We start from the raw sequence: 20424 nt of genomic DNA, 5'->3' as shown, positions 1-20424 counted from the left end.
TAATATGGAAAGATGCTCTGATATACTTTTAAGTGAAAAGGTGACTATAAAACAAAATACCCCTTTTGTTTTTACAAATATGTATTTAACTATGTAAAAAGGCAACCCTCTCCAGTATTCTTGCCTGGAGAATTCCATGGACAGAGGAGCCTGGCAGGCTACAGTTCATGGGATCACAAGAGTCGGACATGGCTTAGCACTATATTTATCTATATATGTAAATATGCATAGAGAAAAATCTAGGACTGAATATAAGGAAATACTGACAATGGCTATCTGAATGGTAGGATTGTGAGTGATCCTTGTTTTTGTATTTTTCAGAAATTTCCAAATTTTTTGCAGAGGTCATAGTACCTCTGCAATCAGAAATAATCAAGGGGCTATTTAAAAAGCAATGTTCTTGAATCTTCAACAATCTAAAAATGTTAAGGAGAAAAAAAAGGATAAAGTACTATTTTTAGCATCACCTTATTTATAGAAAGATATTCACTGTTTTAATGCAAGTAGAGATTATCATACTAAGTGAAGTAAGTCAGAAAGAGAAAGACAAATACATGATATCACTTATATGTGGAATCTAAAATATAGCACAGTGAACCTATTTGCAAAACAGAAACAGAACTCTTAGACATAGAGAATAGACTTGCTGTTGCCAAGGGGATGGGGAGGAAGAGGGATGTCCTGGAGTTTGGTGTTGGTAGACACAAACTATTTCATATAGAAGGATAAACAACAATGTCCTAGTGTATAGCATACGGAACTATATTCCATATCCTGTGATAAACCATAATGGAAAAGAGTACAAAAGAAGTTTGTCCATATGTGTATAACTGAGTCACTTTCAGTCAGTCAGTTCAGTCGCTCAGTCGTGTCTGACTCTTTGCAACCCCATGGACTGCAGCACTCCAGGCTTCCCTGTCCATCACCAAGTCCCAGAGCTTACTCGAACTCATGTACATTGAATGGGTGATGCCATCCAACCCTCTCATCCTCTGTCGTCCCCTTCTCCTCCTGCCTTCAATCTTTCCCAGCATAAGGGTCTTTCCCAATGAGTCAGTTCTTTGCATCAGTTCTTTGCATAAGATGGCCAAATTATTGGAGTTTCAGCTTCAGTATCAGTCCTTCCAATGAATATTCAGGACTGATTTCCTTTAGGATGGACTGGTGGGATCAGACTCTCAAGAGTTCTCCAACAACACAGTTCAAAAGCATCAATTTTTCAGCACTCAGCTTTCTTTATAGTCTAGCTCTCACATCCATACGTGACTACTGGAAAAACCATAGCTTTGACTAGACAGACCTTTGTTGGCAAAATGATGAGTTGCTCTGCTGTACAGCAAAGACTGCCATAAAGCTGTAAATCAACTGCACTTCAATTTTTAAAAAAATTCACTGTTTTAGGAGAAAACATAACAGCGTATTAATATGCTTTTCTCTGAGAGGTTGGATTATTAAAGATTCTTATAAATAAATTGTATGTATACGTATATGTAATTTATCTAAACAAAAATTAAAAGTAAAAAAAATGTTTTCAATCAAAACACAAATATAAACTTTGTCATTGCATAGAACCAGAGAAGAATTGATTACACATTTAAATTCACTCACATTCTGGTTAATCTGTTTATCTGATAGGGAAGGCTGATGATAATAAGGATCAGAGAAAAACAGGTGATCAGACTCAGTTTTGGATTAACCCTAAAAAGAATCGATGGACTTAGCTTCTTTTTCTTCTCAATCCTCTCCATGAGGGTCAGTCTAATTCTTGTCCAGTCACTCTTCCAGTTCCCTTAATAATGATAACAATTATTAATATAATTTGCTACTGAAACTAGAATATCAATTGGGCATGCATAATAGCCATGCCGAAACTTTGTAATAAGGGTGTTAATCCTTTTACTTTTAAAAGCTACTTTATTGGATGTATATGTAAGTAACTATTCACTTAAGGTCTATCATATGTATAGCCTTATAAGAAAACTGAAAAATTATAAAATAATTAAACACTAATTTAACGGTGACAAAGCAATGTGAAGTCATTCTGGGGTAGTATGTCAGGGGCAGGATGACAGAAACCAGCGCTTGGGCTTGAAAGTCAGCCTGCATTGGCTTCCCATCCGCATCTACCAAATTCTCATGAAGTGTGTGACTTTGACATATCTATAGACCCTACAAGCATCAGTTTTCTCATCTGTGAAATGGTAGCAATTACAGCTGCATCAGCCACCAAGATAGTCCCTACAATTCTTGCCTCTTGGTAACCCCTGTGTGGTCACCTCCTATATTGAATAGAGATAACTTGATAACAAATGGGATGTTGCAGAGTGTGTGTGTGTGACTTTCCTAACTGTCTACCTCGTAACTTCCACTTGGCTTACTTCTCTGTTGTGGATTACTTATTTGGGGAAAGTCAGCTACCATATTACAGGATATTCAGTCAGCCCTATGGTGACATCTACATGGGAAAGAACCGCATCATTTCACCAATAACCAATGCCAACTTGCCAGGCATCTGAGTGAGCCGCCTTGGGAGCATCCCTTTCTGCCCTTGCCAAGGCTTCAGATGACTTCAGCCCCAGCCAACAGCACCATGACTGTAATGTCATAAGAGACCCTGAGGCAGAACCACCCAGATATGCTGCTTCTGACTTCCTGACCTGCAGAGACTGTGAGATAATCAGTGTTTATTGTTTTAAGTCACTACACTTTGGGTAATTTTTTATGCAGCAATACATGGGGGAGCCTGGTTGGCTTCCATCTATGGGATCGCAGAGTCGGACTGAAGCAACTTAGCAGCAGCAGCAGCAGCAGCAGCAGCAGCTAACCAATACTCTATGTCATGATATATTAGTGTCTTTTTGTTTCTTTTACTTTCTGCTTCACCATCAGACAAGTGACAGGGCAGGGTCTGGGGATCAGCATCTTTGGGAAGGAAAAGGGATGCTGTGAGTTATAGATACATGTGCCAATTTGTATATTAGCAGGGATAGGGCACTCCTGGGCTTCCCTTGTAGCTCAGCTTTTTAAAGAATCTGCCTGCAATGTGGGAGACCTGGGTTCAGGTTGGGAAGATCCTCTGGAGAAGAGTTACCCACTCCAGCATTCTGGCCTGGAGAATTCCATGGACTGAATGGTCCGTAGGGTCGAAGAGTCAGACACAACTGAGCGACTTTCACTTTCACTTTTTCAGGGCACTCCTGCTGGGAAGATTTGGTTTTCTCTGTCAGTAGAAAGCATGGAATAGCAGCCAGGGGGAATGATAGGCACTAGAAAGTATATATTAAAAAAAAAAAATAGGAGTAGACAACATGAATGTGTATTGATCTGGTCTTTTGCCATCAATTCTCTGAGATCTAGGGGTAGAAATGATGAAAATAGCCAGCAACTGGGGAAAGCCTAAGAGAAAGTTGATTAATGGCCAAGCTTATTCAGGGCATTGGCATGGGAGTCTGATGAGCCTAGTAATGTGTGTAACTTATGTATAATTTCTTCTACATGAATACTGTGTTTAGTGATTTATACTGTAAAATTTATACTGTAAAATTGCCAATATTTGACCATCTTGACCTACAGAAATGTCAGTTTCATGTAGTCCAACTTGTATTCACTCTGTGAAGTGTAAATCCATATCTTCCTTGTAGAGGAGTTGGGATGCTTGACCTCATTGAGGAGAAAGAAGCAAATCTCTTAAAGAGATTTTAAGATTAAAGGGCACTTGAATACTCTATTTCTCAATGCCTGGAACACAGTAAATTCTTACAATCTTTTAAAGTAGATGTACATGCACATGATTTAAAAAGGAAAAGATAGAAAGTATATAGAAGGGAAACAGTCTCCATCTCCATTAATTGTTTTCAGCTACAAGTAGCAGAAACTTGACACTTGACCAAAACTGGCTTAAATGATAGGGAAATGTATCAGTTCATTTATCAAAGAAATGCAAGATAGGGTTCAAGAGTTAGTTGAGTTAGCAGCTTAACAGTATCATCAAGGACCAGATTTTTCCTGTCTTTCTACTTTGCTCTCTAGTTCATGGGCTTCAGCCTGAGGCTGATTTCTTGCATAGTTGTAAAATGGAAACAGTTGGCTTCATTCTCCCTTGTTTGTGTCCAGCAGAAGAGAAAAGCTGATGAAAAGTGAAAGCGATTGTCGCTCAGTCATGTCCAATTCTTTGCAACCCATGGACTGTAGCCCGCCAGGCTCCTCTGTCTGTGAGATTCTCCAGCTAAGAATACTGGATTAGGTTGCCATTCCCTTCTCCAGGGGATCTTCCTGACCCAGGAATCGAACCCGGGTCTCCTACATTAGCAGGCAGATCCTTTGCTGTCTGAACCACCAGGCAAGCGTCATGTTAATCTCTCCTAAGAGTGAAAAAGCATAATTCCAGAAGCTTGCAGCAATACTATCCTCTCTTTTCACCAGACAAAATTGGATCACATGTAACAGGTCAAGAAAATGGAACCATATTTATATCAGTCAGAGACATCCCTGGAGAAAAAGTCAGTTTTCCAAATGCATTTGGGTAAAATGGACATGGTTGAGGCACCCACAATGTTTATTAACTTGGCCCACACCTGCCCATATGCCCTTTCACAGAAGCAAACACTATTAGCAATTTCCTGCTCATCCTTCCTTCTGAAGACATTCTATGCACATTTGCTTTAGGAGCCTTTTTCTATCCTCCTTTTAACAGAAATGATATACTATACACGTCTTATAATGAATAATTTCTTCTTCCCATAATACATGACTGATAAACATTTAATTAACAGATGGTAAGAATATTTTGTAAGTCAGATGGTTTTAATCATAATTATCCACTTTGCTTATTTGCCTTTTGTACTCCACTAGCAATGGCAGCCCACTCCAGTCCTCCTGCCTGGAAAATCCCATGGACGGAGGAGCCTGGAAGGCTGCAGTCCATGGGGTCGCTAAGAGTCGGACACGACTGAGCGACTTCACTTTCGCTTTTCACTTTCATGCATTGGAGAAGAAAATGGCAACCCACTCCAGTGTTCTTGCCTGGAGAATCCCAGGGACGGGGGAGCCTGGTGGGCTGCCGTCTATGGGGTCGCACAGAGTCGGACACGACTGAAGTGACTTAGCAGCAGCAGCAGCATTAAAGTCTTTTTTGTTTGTTTGTTTTAAGTTTTGTTCAGTTCTGTTAGGCTAAAGGGGAACAATATGGCTCAGTGGGTAAAGAATCCGCCTGCAATGCAGGAAACACAAGAGATGCAGGTTTGATCCCTGGGTCAGGAAGATTCCCTGGAGAAGGAAATAGTAACCCACTCTAGTGTTCTTGCCTGAAAAATCCCAAGGACAGAGGAGCCTGGCAGGCTACAGTCCAAAGGGTTGCAAAGAGTTGGACATGGCTGAGTGACTAAGCACACTCTGAAAAAAACAAACAAAAAAGCACGCAAAGGGGTCCTAATGAGGGGTTTTGTCTGGATTGGGATCAGAGTATTAAAAGGGATCAGCAGACCCTGGGTGCGATATGATAGTGGCAGCAGGAAGGAAGGGAGTCTCAAGGGTCAGGTGAAATAACGCAGCACAACAACAATAGTGAGGCATGTTGAGTGCATATATGGAGGTGTTCCAAGCTGTGATAAACATACCCTCAGTAATAACAGAGTTAGGTTTGCCTAACTGTCTCTTCACATCTGAGGATTCTCCTTCAAATGCTAAACCTTATGTTCCTTAGTGTTTCAGTAATGCTGGTGATTCTCTTACACTTGGTAAGTAAAATTTCAAAGAGCTGCATGAAGAATGACATGCGTGTTAAGGTGGGGATGGAGTCTCTGCCATTTCCTAATGTCACAATGATAATTGGACATAAGGCAATTTTCTTAAAGTCTCTGTGCTTCATTATCTTCAGCTGTAAAATAGAGCAGCTATCAGAGGGCTGTTGTGATAACTTGGGCTTCTCCAATGGCTCAGCGGGAAAAGAATGTGTCTGCAATGCAGGGGACACAGGGGGCACAGGTTCAATCCCTGGGTCGGGAAGACCCCCTGGAGAAGGAAAATGACAAACATCTCAAGTGTTCTTGCCCAAAAAACTCCATGGACAGAGAAACCTGGCAGGCTACAGGGCAAAGTGTCACAAAGAGCGGGACACGACTGAGTGACTAAGCACGTTGTGATGACTAAATGAAATATGCATGCAAAATACCTTGCCTGATGTCTAACAGAGTAGATATTCAATAAATCTAAATAGACAAAAGAGACCTACTCTTATAGTTTTTGATATAACAATGGCTACCTTGGTACAATAATTTTAAAAGTAAATTTTATTATGTATAACTGATAGACAATAATACATATCCATTTTAAGTATAGAGATCAGTGAACTGTGACAAATTAATTCACTCATGTAATCACCACCACAATCATAATAAAGAACACTTTGGGGACATCCCTGGTGGTTTAGTGGTTAAGAATCCACCTGCCATTGCAGGGGACATGGGTTTGATCCTTGGCTAGGGAAGATCCCACATGCCACGGAGCAACTAAGCCCGTGGGCTACAGCTATTGAGCCCGTGCTCTAGAACAAGAGAAGCCGCGATAAGAAGTCCACGCACTGCAGCGAAGAGTAGCCGCCTCTAGCTGCAACTCGTGCAATGAAGACCCAGCACAGTCAAAAGTAAGTTAATTAATTAAAAAAAAAGATCCATCAGTTTGGCTCTAAGAAAAGAATTTAAAACATATTTTATTACTTCAAAATTTCCTTTTGTGCCCTTTCAAGTTAATCCACCCTACCTGAGACCCCAGGCCATCACTATTTTGCTTTCTATAAGTACGTTTTGGGGGTTTAGAATTTTATATAAATGGAATCATATTGTATGCACTTTTCTGTGTCTGGCTTGTTTCATTCAGCATAAGGCTTTTGAGACCTATCCACATTTTGCATTATCTGTGGATTATTTTATTTTATTTTGACTGTGCTAAGTCGCTTCGGTCATGTCCGACTCTTTGGGACCCTATGGACACAGCCTGCCAGGCTCCTCTGTCCGTGGGATTCTCCAGGCAAAAATACTGGAGCACATTGTCGTGCCCTCTTCTGGGGGATCTTCTGACCCAGGGATCGAACCCATGTCTCCTGCAGCTCCCACATTATAGGTGGGTTCTTTACCGCTGAGCCACTGGAGAAGCCCCTATTTTATTGTTGAGTAGTATCCAATCGTACAGATAGCCCACAATTTATTTACCGATTAAACTGTTGAGGGACTCTTGGATTGTTTCCATTTCAGGACTACTATGAATAAAGCTGCTATGAATATTCTTTTTGTGGGTACAAGTTCTTGTCTCTCTTGTACCTCTGAATGGAATTATTGAATCATATGACTTATTATTTAATGTTTGTAAGAAATTGCCAAGTTGTTTCCCAAAGTAGTTGTATATTTTACATTCTCATTAACAATACATCAGAGTTCGTTACTCCACATCCTCCCTAACAATTGGTATTGCCAATTTTTTCTAACTTTCACCATTCTGCTGCTGCTAAGTCGCTTCAATCGTGTCCGACTCTGTGCGACCCCATAGAGGGCAGCCCACCAGGCTCCCCCGTCCCTGGGATTCTCCAGGCAAGAACACTGGAGTGGGTTGCCATTTCCTTCTCCAATGCATGAAAGTGAAAAGTGAAAGTGAAGTCTCTCAGTCGTGTCCGACTCCTAGCGACCCAATGGACTGCTGCCTACCAGGCTCCTCCGTCCCTGGGATTTTCCAGGCAAGAGTACTGGAGTGGGGTGCCATTGCCTTCTCCTTCACCATTCTAGGAGGTGGTAAATAATTGTGGTTTAATTTGGATTTCCCTAAAGACTAGTGATGTTGAGTAGCATTTCATGTGCATTTGGCCAAACATATTTTATGATGTCATGTGGCTGAACTACACTGACTCCATTCTGTAAACTTCAGATTCTGTCAACAATCAACTGCATCTTAGGAGTACAGTCCTACCCTCTCCCCTTCCCACATGACTGAACTTTCAGTTCAGTTCAGTTGCTCAGTTGTGTCTGACTCTTTGCGACGCCTTGAACCACAGCACGCCAGAGGCCTCCCTGTCCATCACCAACTCCCAGAGTCCACCCAAACCCATGTCCATTGAGTCAGTGATGCCATCCAACCATCTCATCCTCTGTCGTCCCCTTCTCCTCCTGCCCTCACTCTTTCCCAGCATCAGGGTTTTTTCCAGTGAGTCAGCTCTTCACATCAGGTGGCCAAAGTTTTGGAGTTTTAGCTTTAACATCAGTCCTTCCAATGAACACCCAGGACTGATCTCCTTTAGGATGGACTGGTTGAGCAATGCCCTCAAGCCAGATAAATTAACAAAAGGAAATGAAAGTAATCTAATAGATATTGATAGATGAGGAATCAAGATATTGATAGATGATTGAAATAGGGAGAGAAAATTTTACCTCATTCAAAAGGAAGGAGTTGACAATAAGAGAGATGGCAGTGCAGAGGAATCTCATGGGCCAGAGAGTTATTCAGCTGGTAGAAATTGATGATAGTAGAATGATGGATTGCAAACAGGTTGAGACAAAAGGTGAAAATGTAGAAGTGATATTGCTGCTCAAATATACAGGTATGTATGTATGAATCTGGAGAAGGCAGTGGCACCCCACTCCAGTTCTCTTGCCTGGAAAATCCCATGGACAGATGAGCCTGGTAGGCTGCAGTCCATGGGGTCGCTAAGAGTTGGACATGACTGAGCGATTTCACTTTCTCTTTTCACTTTCATGCATTGGAGAAGGAAATGGCAACTCACTCCAGTGTTCTTGCCAGGAGAATCCAGGGACGGGGGAGCCTGGTGGGCTGCTGTCTATGGGGTCACACAGAGTTGGACACGACTGAAGCAACTTAGCAGCAGCAGCAGCAGCATGTATGAATCTGTTCTAATCCAGTGTCAATATCTAATGGTTGAAGGGACTTCAACTATGTAAATTTTTAGGCTCACAAAAAAAGGAGTAATAACTAATATTACAATAATTGGCTACAGGGAGAAAGGAATTATCTGAGAATTAGAGATGCCAGAACTATGGGAACTGACCCAACTCTGGGGCTGGCTGCCAAAGAGTGACCAGCAGGCCAAGTCATCATACTCCAGGGAGCAGATCATTTCACAGAATGCTCCTTAATAAGATCAGATTTTAAAAAGGAGCATATATTAAGGAGTAGCACAAGCCTACAAGGATTAATACTTACAGACTTAATTTTGCTTTTAAAAAGAAAATCAAGAATTTTTCAAAAATTGTTTCTTGCTTTTTAAGTAATACTTGTCATAAGAGGGTGAAAAGGAAGAATAAAGTCACCTATTGATGCTGATGATATAATGCTATCAGATGACAGAGAAAAGTAAAAGCTACCCAACTTTAATTTCATTTCCTCTCTCAGAGAGAATAATTTTTAAATGAAAAATGTAGTATTAACGTGATTAAAAGGTTACTGAAATCCAATGTGGTAAGTGAGCAACCAATTGCTTTCTTTAAGTGAGTTAAATGTTCCAGGCCTCAATGAATTATCCATGAAAGACTTTGCATAAGTGATTGTAGATTAGTGTCAGTCAGCTTTGGAAAACCAGAGAAAAATAAGAAATGCCAAGGACTGAAGAAGGGCAAATATTGTCCTGATTTTCAAATAGTAAAAAAGCAACAGGAACAGGGCAGAGTTTGAGTTACTGGTAAATTTAACATTGTCTAGAATGAATTTTTAACCAATTGTTTCAATAACGGAAAGAAATTGAGCTTATGAATGACAATATCAACTTTTTTCTTGTTTCCTTATATAGCGACCAAAGTCTCCATGGTTGGGGGGTGGGGGGCCGGGGGGGGGGGGGGGACATTACAGCAGATGTTTCAAATAAAAAAAATTAATAAACAAAAAACCTCTTAAATAAAGGGTAGAACTGTAAACACTTCCTAGTCGAGTATAATCACCAAATCAGTAGCGTCAGCATCACCTGGGAGACTGATGGACCCAAGGAGCACCAGCTCCTACACCAGACCTACTGATTTTAGAATCTGCATTTTAACAGGATCTCCAAGTGACACATATGTACTAAAATTTGAGAAGCACTGAAGTCAAACAAATAAGGATGGCAAGGCACCCAAAGACTAATAAAATTAGGAATCATAATCATCCTTGGGACTGAAGGAAAACAAAGGGAGGAAATTGTGAAACTGGAACTGGTGAATCTACTAAAAACAAAGTTGAATTGTATACTTTAAATGAGTAAATTGTATGATATGTGCATGTATGGATGTGAGAGTTGGACCATAAAAAAACCTGAGCGTTGTGGTGCCGGAGAAGACTCATGAGAGTCCCTTGGACTGCAAGGAGATCAAATCAGTCAATCCTAAAGGAAATCAACCCTGAATATTCAATGGAAGGACTGATGCTAAAGCTGAAACTCCAATACTTTGGCCACCTGGTATGAAAAGCCAACTCAGTGGAAAAGACCCTGATGCTGGGAAAGATTGAAGGCAAGAGGAGAAGGGGACAACAGAGGGTGAGATGGTTGGATGGCATCACCGACTCGATGGACATGAATTTGAGCAAACTCTGGGAGATAGTGGAAGACAGAGGAGCCTGGTGTCCTGCAATCCATGTGGTCAGAAAGAGTCAGACACGACTGAGTGACTGAACAACAACCAGATGGCTTGTGAATTGTATTTTGATAAAACTGTTGGCAAAAAAACAAAAAATACATGTAAAATCTGTATTCTGAAATTAAAATATTAAAAAAAAGCAAGCAGAGGGAATAAATACTATGTTCATGGATTGGAAGATTCAATAGTGTTAAGATGTTAATTCTCCCAAGTGATTCTATAGATTTAATACAATCCAAAATAAATCCCATCACGATTTTTTGGTATGATTTTACAAGCTTATACGGAGGCAAGCAATTTAGATTAGTGAAACTAATTTTGAAAGAGAATAAAGTTGGAGAGTTCATATTTCCTCATTTCAAGACTTATTAGAAAGCTACAGAAACCAAGGCTGTGTGGTGTTGGCAAAATGATAGACACATTGACCAATACACAGAATAGAAATTAGTCTAGACAAGCATATATATGCTTGATCAATTTTTGACAAAGGTAGAAAGGCAATTCAGTGGAGAAAGGATAATCTTTCCAATATGTGAAGCTGGAAAAATTGCATATGTGAGAAAATAAACTTTCATCCATATCTCACACCATATACAAAAATTAACTCAAAGCTGTGCACAGACTTAAATGTAAAGACAAAAACTACAGACTTCTAGAAAAAAACAAAGATTTGACAGATTTCTTAGACACCAAGAGCTCGATCCATAAAAGAAAAAAAGTCAGTTATACTCCATCAAATAAAATTTTCTGCTCTATTAAGAAAATGAACTATGGACGGAGGTTCATGACATTGTACAGGAGACAGGGATCAAGACCATCCCCATGGAAAAGAAATGCAAAAAAAGCAAAATGGCTGTCTGAGGAGGCCTTACAAATAGCTGTGAAAAGAAGAGAAGTGAAAAGCAAAGGAGAAAAGGAAAGATATTCCCATTTGAATGCAGAGCTCCAAAGGATAGCAAGGAGAGATAAGAAAGCCTTCCTCAGCGATCATTGCAAAGAAATCAAGGAAAACAACAGAATGGGAAAGACTAGAGATCTTTTCAAGAAAATTAGAGATACCAAGGGAACATTTCATGCAAAGATAGGCTTGATAAAGGACAGAAATGGTATGGACCTAACAGAAGCAGAAGATATTAAGAAGAGGTGGCAAGAATACACAGAAGAACTGTACAAAAAAGATATTCACGACCAAGATAATCACGATGGTGTGATCACTCACCTAGAGCCAGACATCCTGGAGTGTGAAGTCAAGTGGGCCTTAGAAAGCATCACTACAAACAAAGCTAGTGGAGGTGATGGAATCCCAGTTGAGCTATTTCAAATTCTGAAAGATGATGCTGTGAAAGTGCTGCACTCAATATGCCAGCAAATTTGGAAAACTCAGCAGTGGACACAGGACTGGAAAAGGTCAGTTTTCATTCCAATCCCAAAGAAAGGCAATGCCAAAGAATGTTCAAACTACCGCACAATTGCACTCATCTCACACGCTAGTAAAGTAATGCTCAAAATTCTCCAAGCCAGGCTTCAGCAATATGTGAACCGTGAACTTCCAGATTTTCAAGCTGGTTTTAGAAAAGGCAGAGGAACCAGAGATCAAACTGCCAACATCCGCTGGATCATGGAAAAAGCAAGAGAGTTCCAGAAAAACATCTATTTCTGTTTTATTCACTATGCCAAAGCCTTTGACTGTGTGGATCACAATAAACTGTGGAACATTCTGAAAGAGATGGGAATACCAGACCACCTGACCTGCCTCTTGAGAAATCTGTATGCAGGTCAGGAAGCAACAGTTTGAACTGGACATGGAACAACAGACTGGTTCCAAATAGGAAAAGGAGTACATCCAGGCTGTATATTGTCACCCTGCTTATTTAACTTCTATGCAGAGTACATCATGAGAACGCTGGACTAGAAGAAGCACAAGCTGGAATCAAGACTGCCGGGAGAAATATCAATAACCTCAGATATGCAGATGACACCACCCTTATGGCAGAAAGTGAAGAGGAACTCAAAAGCCTCTTGATGAAAGTGAAAGTGGAGAGTGAAAAAGCTGGCTTAAAGCTCAACATTCAGAAAACGAAGATCATGGCATCTGGTCCCATCACTTCATGGGAAATAGATGGCGAAACAGTGGAAACAGTGACAGACTTTATTTTTTTGGGCTCCAAAATCACTGCAGATGGTGATTGCAGCCATGAAATTAAAAGACACTTACTCCTTGGAAGGAAAGTTATAACCAACCTAGATGACATATTAAAAAGCAGAGATATTACTTTGCCAACAAAGGTCCGTCTAGTCAAGGCTATGGTTTTTCCAGTGGTCATGTATGGATGTGAGAGTTGGACTGTGAAGAAAGGTGAGCGCCGAAGAATTGATGCTTTTGAACTGTGGTGTTGGAGGAGACTCTTGAGAGTCCCTTGGACTGCAAGGAGATCTAACCAGTCCATTCTAAAGGATACCAGTTCTGGGTGTTCATTGGAAGGACTGATGCTAAAGCTGAAACCCCAATACTTTGGCCACCTCCAGCGAAGAGTTCACTCATTGGAAAAGACTCTGATGCTGGGAGGGATTGGGGGCAGGAGGAGAAGGGGACGACAGAGGATGAGATGGCTGGATGGCATCACTGACTCCATGGACGTGAGCCCTGGCGTGCTGCGATTCATGGGGTTGCAAAGAGTCGGACACGACTGAGTGACTGAACTGAACTGAACTGAACTGAAGAAAATGAAATGAGAAACCATAGAAATATGTGTAAAACATACATCAAGCATAAGAATAAACAATAAAATAACTCAGTTTAATAAAAAACAGCAAAAAACCCCATATAACCAAAGAAGGTATGAAAGTGAAAGTGTTAGTCACTCAGTCTGACTCTTTGCGACCCCATGAACTGGAGCCCACCAGGCTCCTCTATCCATGGAATTCTCCAGGCAAGAATACTGGAGTGGGTTGCCCTGCCCTTCTCCAGGGGATCTTCCCAACTTAGGGATTAAACCACAGTCTTCCACATTGTCAGCAGTTTCTTTACTGTCTGAGCCACTGGGGAAGCCCAAAGAAGGTACATGCATGGAAAATAAGCAAATGGAAAGAGTGTCAACACCATTAGTCACTGGAGAAATGCAAATTAAAAGATCATTGAGGTACCACTGAAAAATGACTAGAATGACTAAAAACTTAAAAACTGAATATACTTACTGCTGATACAGAACAGAACAACTGGAACCTTACATGTCACCATGATACATTTTAGAACATTTTTATCATTTCAAAAAGAAATCCCATACCCCTTAGATATTACTTAGTTATTACTTCTCTACCACATCAGTCCAGAGTAACTGTTAATTTACATTCTGTCTGTATTTGTGTTGTCCAATCCCTCAGTCGTGTCCGACTCATTGTGACCCCATGGACTGCAGCACATCAGGCTTCCCTGTCCTTCACTATCTCCTGGAGTTTGCTCAAACTCATATCCACTGAGTCTGTCATGCCATCCAACCATCTCATCTTCTGTCGCCCCTTCTCCTCCTGCCCTCAATCTTTCCCAGAATCAGGAAATCTTTTCTAAATCCTTAGCATGGCAATAACGTTTTTTTTTAACCCCTAGCCTCACCTCTGCTGCTGCTGCTGCGTCGCTTCAGTCGTGTCCGACTCTGTGCGACCCCATAGGCGGCAGCCCAACAGGCTCCCCAGTCCCTGGGATTCTCCAGGCAAGAACACTGGAGTGGGTTACCCTTTCCTTCTCCAATGCATGAAAGTGAAAAGTGAAAGTGAAGTCACTCAGTCGTGTCTGACTCTTAGCAACCCCATGGACTGCAGCCTACCAGGCTCCTCCATCCATGGGATTTTCCAGGCAAGAGTACTGGAGTGGGGTGCCATTGCCTTCTCTGAGCCTCATGTCTATTCCAGTGTAACTCAACATTTATTGAATGTATCAGACTTTGTGTGTGCAGACTTCCCAGGTAGCACTAGCAGTAAAGAATCCACCTGCCAATGCAGGAGATGTAAGAGATGCGGTTTAATCCCTGGGTCAGGAAGATCCCCTGGAGAAGGAATAGTCTCATCTCTATTCTAATACAGCTCAATGTTTACTGAATATATCAGACTTCATGTAACACAAATAAGCAGTCTTGCCTTGAGACACTCATAGTCCAGTAAAAGATGTGTATTAGTATGATCATCTTTCAATTAATAACATCTTATAATAATAGCTAGGGTGACCATAAGTCCTGGTTTTTGCCTATTGTTTTAGTGTAGTTACTAATGGTACCAATGCTGTTTTTCAGTCTCAAAAGTTTCCAGAAAGTTTGAACAATAGCAAGAATACTGGAGTGGATTGCCATTCTTCCTCCAGGTTACCCTGGGTTACCCTAGAAAAACCTAGTCACTGTGAGCTACAGAATTAGCCAGCTTGCAGTCACATCATAGCAAAGGAGCCTAGGGGAATAAGTAACCAGACTCCTCTGCTGTATTGCTGTTGCTCCCCATTGCCCGAACTCAGCTAACTGAACCTAAGGGAAAGAAAGCCCTTTACGTTCAGGCTCTCTTGGGGGCAGGAACATGGATATCCTGCATCAGGACTCACTGTTACTACCCTATTTTGCAATAGGAAAAAAATGAGATGAACAAAGGCTAACATGCTCAATGTGACAAAGCTGGTAAGTGATAATACGGAGTGCTGTGTGCTTCCCACTCTACCAGGCTCCCTCTACAGCTCCTATGTACTAGCAAATGCCAATACCTATCCTTGCCACAGCATCATTACCCCTGAAGCCACTGACTCTTTGCTCATTCTCATCCCTTGTTTGGAATGTCTTTCTTGCCCTCTCCCCTCCACCTCTATGGTGAAGCCTTTCCTTTTCTGACAGGCAGAGTGAATGGCTCCTTCTACTATGCTTTGAAATCCCATAATTCGTATATCTTTTCTAGGATTTGGCCTATTTATTAGAATTCTTCAACATCTGTCTCTCAGCAGACTGTATACCGGTTAAGAGTCAGAGAGGCATCCCATTAAAAAATAGTTTTTTAGTTGCTAGCACAGTGCTGGGCAGAATTAAAAAGGTAATCTAAGCCCTTAGGAACCCTATTAGGGAGGACGGATCACTAAACAGGTTTTAAAGATGAGAAAATTGAAGCATTGAAATGTTAAGTAATTTGCCCAAGGTCACACAGCTGTCAAACAGTAAAGCCAGGATTTTGAATCCAGGTAGTCAGGTTGTAGTTGTTATGCTTAGCTGCCTGGTCATGTCTGACTCTTTGCAACCACATGGACTATAGCCCACCAGGCTCCTCTCTGAAATTCTCTAGGCAAGAATACTGGAGTGGGTTGCTGTTTCCGTCTCCAGGGGATCTTCCCAACCCAGGGATTGAACCCAGGTCTCCCAAATTGTAGGCAGACGCCTTACCATCTGAGCTACCTTTGGCCTCTTTCAATATAAGTATTTGCAAACAAAATAAGTCAATAAAATTAAAAACAATTAATAAGACCCTGCAGTCTGGTTTGATCAATATAACACAAAATGGAGGGCTGGTTTGCGGCTGCCCTTATGGGGTTGACAGCTTGTGGAGGGACCTGCCCTCTGGTCCAGGGCAGTGTTGCTCTTAAATCCTCCCTCCAGGAGAAGGAACCCAATGTCCATATACCACAGACAGCTGCGGATTAAGTATTTCTTCCCCCTCCCTTTGCACAGCACCCATGCACCTGGTAATCCTAACTCAGTACCTAGGGTGCCTCATGTCTGCTTGACATAAATTGGTGGTCTTGTCTTACAAAGATCTGAAGTCTAGGGGAAGACACTGGTCAGAACTGAAGAGGTTAGTGCTCTGAGGGTCTGGGCTACAGACAGGAGCTGCTCATCTTTCTTTCATCCAGTGCGTGTGTGTTCAGTCGTGTCCAACTCTGCAACCTCACCTTCGCTCACCAGCCAGGGTCCTGTGTCCGTGGGATTTTTCCGGCAAGAATACTGGAGTGGATTGCCATTTCTCCCTCCAGAGGATCTTCTCCACCCTGGGATGGAACAGTGGCTCCTGAATTGGCAGGCGGGGTCTTCATTACTTGAACCACCTGGGAAGCCCTTTCACTGAGAGCTCTTTCATCGTATTCTCATTCCCGGCGATCCCATGAGCACCCTGAGGATGGACTTCAGCCTGGGTTGCCTCTAGCCCCTCAACCCCTCCCGGTACAACCTAGTGTCTGTCTCGCAGCAGCGGGAAGCGCACCCAGAGCTCACTCAACACTTCGGCAAAGGTGGCGCAGCGAGTTTGAATCCTGCACCCTTGGGGGCAGAGACAGCTGGAGCGGCAAACCCAAGGCCCCGAGAAACCCGGGTAGTTGAAGACTCAGCTCAGACTCTGAGGCGCCCCAGTCTGAAGAGGCGGTTTGTCTTATCACCTAATTCAATAGGCCCAGGATTTCCTCAAGGGCGCAATCCCGTGGGCTGATCACAGACAGCCCTTCACCGCCTTACCACACCTTCCCTGCGCTAGGATCCAGCGGCTTCCCTTTCCCCGACCGGTCGCTATCCTCGATCACCGTGTCGTCAGGGCCCCCCACCCCCGCCACCGCGACTCCACGAGGGGCCGCGGTAATCTACAGCACCCCAAACACACCTCGCCACCCCAGCCCTACCTCGCCACCCCAGCCGTGGCCGAGGCGCCGCGCCACCCCGCGTGCAGCGGGACTCTGCCGTTCTTCCCGCAGCACAGACACGCAGCAATGCCCCAACACCTCCCGGAAAAACCCTTCCCCACCGCAAAGCAGTCTCCAGTCCCACGCGCTCGGAGTCGCGCCCGCTCCAGGGTCACCCGCCTGGCGCCGCCGCCGCCCCGCGCGCCCGCCTCCGGGTCGTGGGGTCGGGTCTCCAGCGATCTCACTTGTGCCCAGCTCTCCGGTTACACCCAGGGGAGGCCTCGGCCCCCACGCTCTAGGGCAGTCAGCAGCTGCTTTCATTCTCCGGCTGGGGCGTCCTTTTCTTCCTCTCTGGCAGGCGGTGGTTAGCGGTGCACGGCCGCAACTACTCCGGCCTCTTCCTCTTCGGTGGGGTCGCCTACCCGGCCGCACGCTACAGTGACAGCTTCCAGCTGCATGCATTTGAGTCTCTCCCTTAGGAGAGAAGAATTGTGGGGGGACAACTCTCCCCTCGCAGGGGTCTGCCCAACACCACCTCGGTCGCCCGCCGCTCTCCCTAATGACCCACTCCCCTTTCAAGCCTGTTCCTCCGAGGAGGGCGTGCTTGCCATGGGGCTAACTCTCGGCGAGAAGCTGTCCGCGTGGACCTGTCTCGCCCCAGGGCCCCGTCTCCCTCTCCGCAGGCGCTCCAACTACCAGCTTGGGGAAGCGCGTGGCGGGACCCAGGGCTGGGACCTCTGCGCCCAGGCTTTTACTCGGACTCCAGCACGTGGTGGAACGGGGGTGGCGGGCAGCGTACAGGCTTGGAGGGCGCTCCGGGTGGCACTGGAGCGGGTCCTTTCGGAGCCGACCGCTCCATTCGGGGAGGGCGAGCCCGGCGGCCGGGGCTGGCTGACCGGGGCTGGAGACCCGCCCATCCTCCTCCCTCCCACCGCCTCAGCCTGGGCGCGCCGGCTCACACCCCTTCCTGGGGAAGCAAATGGTCCCTTCCAGGCGGGTGGCCATGTTGCTCTAATAAAGCGGGAGGGGCGGCGGCGTGGGGGCAGTAGATGCTGCTGGTGGCGCGCGGGAGCCGGGCGCAAGCAGAGCGCAGCCGCCAGGGAGGCGCGGGGGTGGCGAGCCGGAGCCGGAGCCCGAGCCCGACCAGCAGCCGCTAGTGTTGGCGGAGAGCAACCGGGCGCAACCAGAGCCGCCGCCGCCGCGATGGCCGTAGCCGTGGGGAGACCATCTGTGAGTGCCGGGGCCTCGCTTTCCTCGTCCGCCTCTCCTCCGGCGCTGGTGGGGGTGGGGGGTTCCCGCTGGCCGGAGGGTATCAGCCGGGACCCCGGGGGCCGGGGCGGGGGCGCGGGACGGCTGCGGCGGTGGCCCTGGGAGTGTGCATGAATTTGGGCGCGCGTCTGGGGCGAAGGGGAGGGCGAGGATCCGGGAGGCTCGGCTACTACGTGATGCAACAGTGGATCGCCCCGGTTCTGGGGATGTGGGAGAAAAAGGACCCCTTTCCTTTTTTTTTTTTTTTTCCCTTCTTTTAACAGGGTCGTTTTGGCCACGGTGTTTCTCGGCTGCCTCCCTCTCCCCGCGCACACCTTTTCTCTGGTGGCGGTGGAGAAAGGCGCCGGGTGCGGGGGTTTCCTCCCGGCTCCCCCGCGCCGAGGGGCTACCAGGGCGTGGGAATTGTTAGTCCAAGCGCCGTGTCTTAGGGTGGAAGAAACCGGCTCAAAAATAAAGGAGAGGGATTTCCGTGGTGGCTTCCCCAGCCTTGAGAGATTCCGGACACCCTCCGGCACCCACGCCGGTAACCGGGCCCTGCCCAGGATGTGGACAAAAGCCCTAGATACACAGACAAAGTTTTCAAAGGGCCCCCTTGTCCGGGTGGGTGAAAGTCTTAAAGCGCTCTGCGGTTGGAAGGCCGGAGGCGGGGGCGCGGGAAGAGGAAGGGATGGCGGGTGCGTGGAGAATCGGGTGCCCCGGGACTGGGACGAGGGAGCCGGGGAGGAAGGGAGGGAAGGGGATGCTCAGGCCGCGAGTTTGCGGGCGGGGCGGGGGGTGCAGGGCTCAGTGGGCGACTCCGGACCCGGCCTGGACGGCAGCGGGACTTCAAGGGCGCGGTTTCAGCCGGGCTCCTCATCCCGGGTGAAGGGCGAAGGGAAGGGGCGGCGGCGGCCTTTTCCTATTTTTTTTTTGCTGAAAGGAGCAGAGCCGGGTGAGGAAGGCGGAGTCCGTTTTCTTTCTCTTTCCCCCTTTCTTTGTCGCTGTTCAAAGTCCATTTTCGTCCCAAAGGCTTTGTGGGCTCTCTGAGAGAGGCTCTTCCCGCTTTGTCACAGCCTGTTCCTTTTCTCTTCTTCGCCTGCTCACCGCTGTGTAGCTGCAGGTGGTGGCTGCAGAGGGTTTGTAGGTATATAGACCCAAGTCTCCGGGAGATCCTGGAAGCTCTGGAAGCCCAGAAGTGCAAAATTCAAGACTGTGCTCTCAGATCCTACCCGCCCCCCCACCCCCAACACCGCCCGCCCCGGCTCTTCTTGCAACTCCTCCCCCAGATACCCTCTCTTTTTGCACCCCCTTCCTCATCATTTAGCGGAGTCCCTCTCCGGGTTCTAACCTGGTTTTTCAGCTGCCAGAGATGTTTTCAAAGGCACTCTCCACCCTCGGAACATGTGCAGTGGTTATATTGAAGCGTAACTGTGGGTCTTGTAGGCATTTTAAACTCTAATATTTAATGACATACTCTTAAGAATTCAGGTCTCCTCTTGATAATTAGTGGTCATAGATCGTTGTTACTGAGGGAATTTGCAGTCTCTGGGCTGATCCCTTTATTTTTCTGGTGAGAAAATTGAGGTCCAGAGAGGTCAAGTTCATCTGGTTAAATTACTATCCCCATCCCCCTACCCCAACCCCTTCTCTAACACACACACACAAACACACACACACACACACTCTCTCTCATTTCCAGAGCAGTGATTCAGATAACTAAAATAACAAGATAATTGGACAGTGGCTAGGAATGCAAATATTCTGTGTGTGTAGGGGGAGGATGTCTTTCAGTGACACCTATTACTGGTGCATTCTTGGGGCAAGGGGGAGGTGGAAGAAATAATTTGCTGCACATTTTCTATAAATTAGTTAGTTCATATATGTCAGCTCAATAGGAACAATATGTGGATTTAAGACTCAGTTGTGTGGCCGTAATCATATCCAACA

At 45.1% G+C, this 20424-nt stretch overlaps 1 protein-coding gene and 1 long non-coding RNA gene across 8 annotated transcripts in view; one reads left to right on the top strand and one right to left on the bottom strand.

Annotated features, from left to right (window-relative positions):
• Window positions 1-1609: 1609 nt before the first annotated feature.
• Window positions 1610-18129, bottom strand: LOC123334401. The gene is made up of 2 exons (XR_006552174.2): window positions 16513-18129; window positions 1610-1789 (listed from the first exon to the last, which is right to left on the bottom strand). It is a non-coding gene; the product is annotated as an uncharacterized LOC123334401 (long non-coding RNA).
• Window positions 18130-18288: 159 nt separating this feature from the next.
• Window positions 18289-20424, top strand: part of SEPTIN11 (septin 11) — a 112576-nt gene continuing 110440 nt past the window's right edge. For all 7 annotated transcript variants that reach the window (XM_044945744.2, XM_006059942.4, XM_025289860.3 and 4 more), the window contains exon 1: window positions 18289-18459. In XM_044945744.2, the coding sequence (XP_044801679.1) occupies window positions 18433-18459 (27 nt within the window). In that variant the 5' untranslated portion in view covers window positions 18289-18432. The remainder of the gene's footprint in view (window positions 18460-20424) is intronic.

This window comes from Bubalus bubalis, chromosome 7, assembly GCF_019923935.1.
Source record: "Bubalus bubalis isolate 160015118507 breed Murrah chromosome 7, NDDB_SH_1, whole genome shotgun sequence".
Taxonomy (NCBI): domain Eukaryota; kingdom Metazoa; phylum Chordata; class Mammalia; order Artiodactyla; family Bovidae; genus Bubalus; species Bubalus bubalis.
This window is presented reverse-complemented; position numbering and strand designations above follow the sequence as displayed.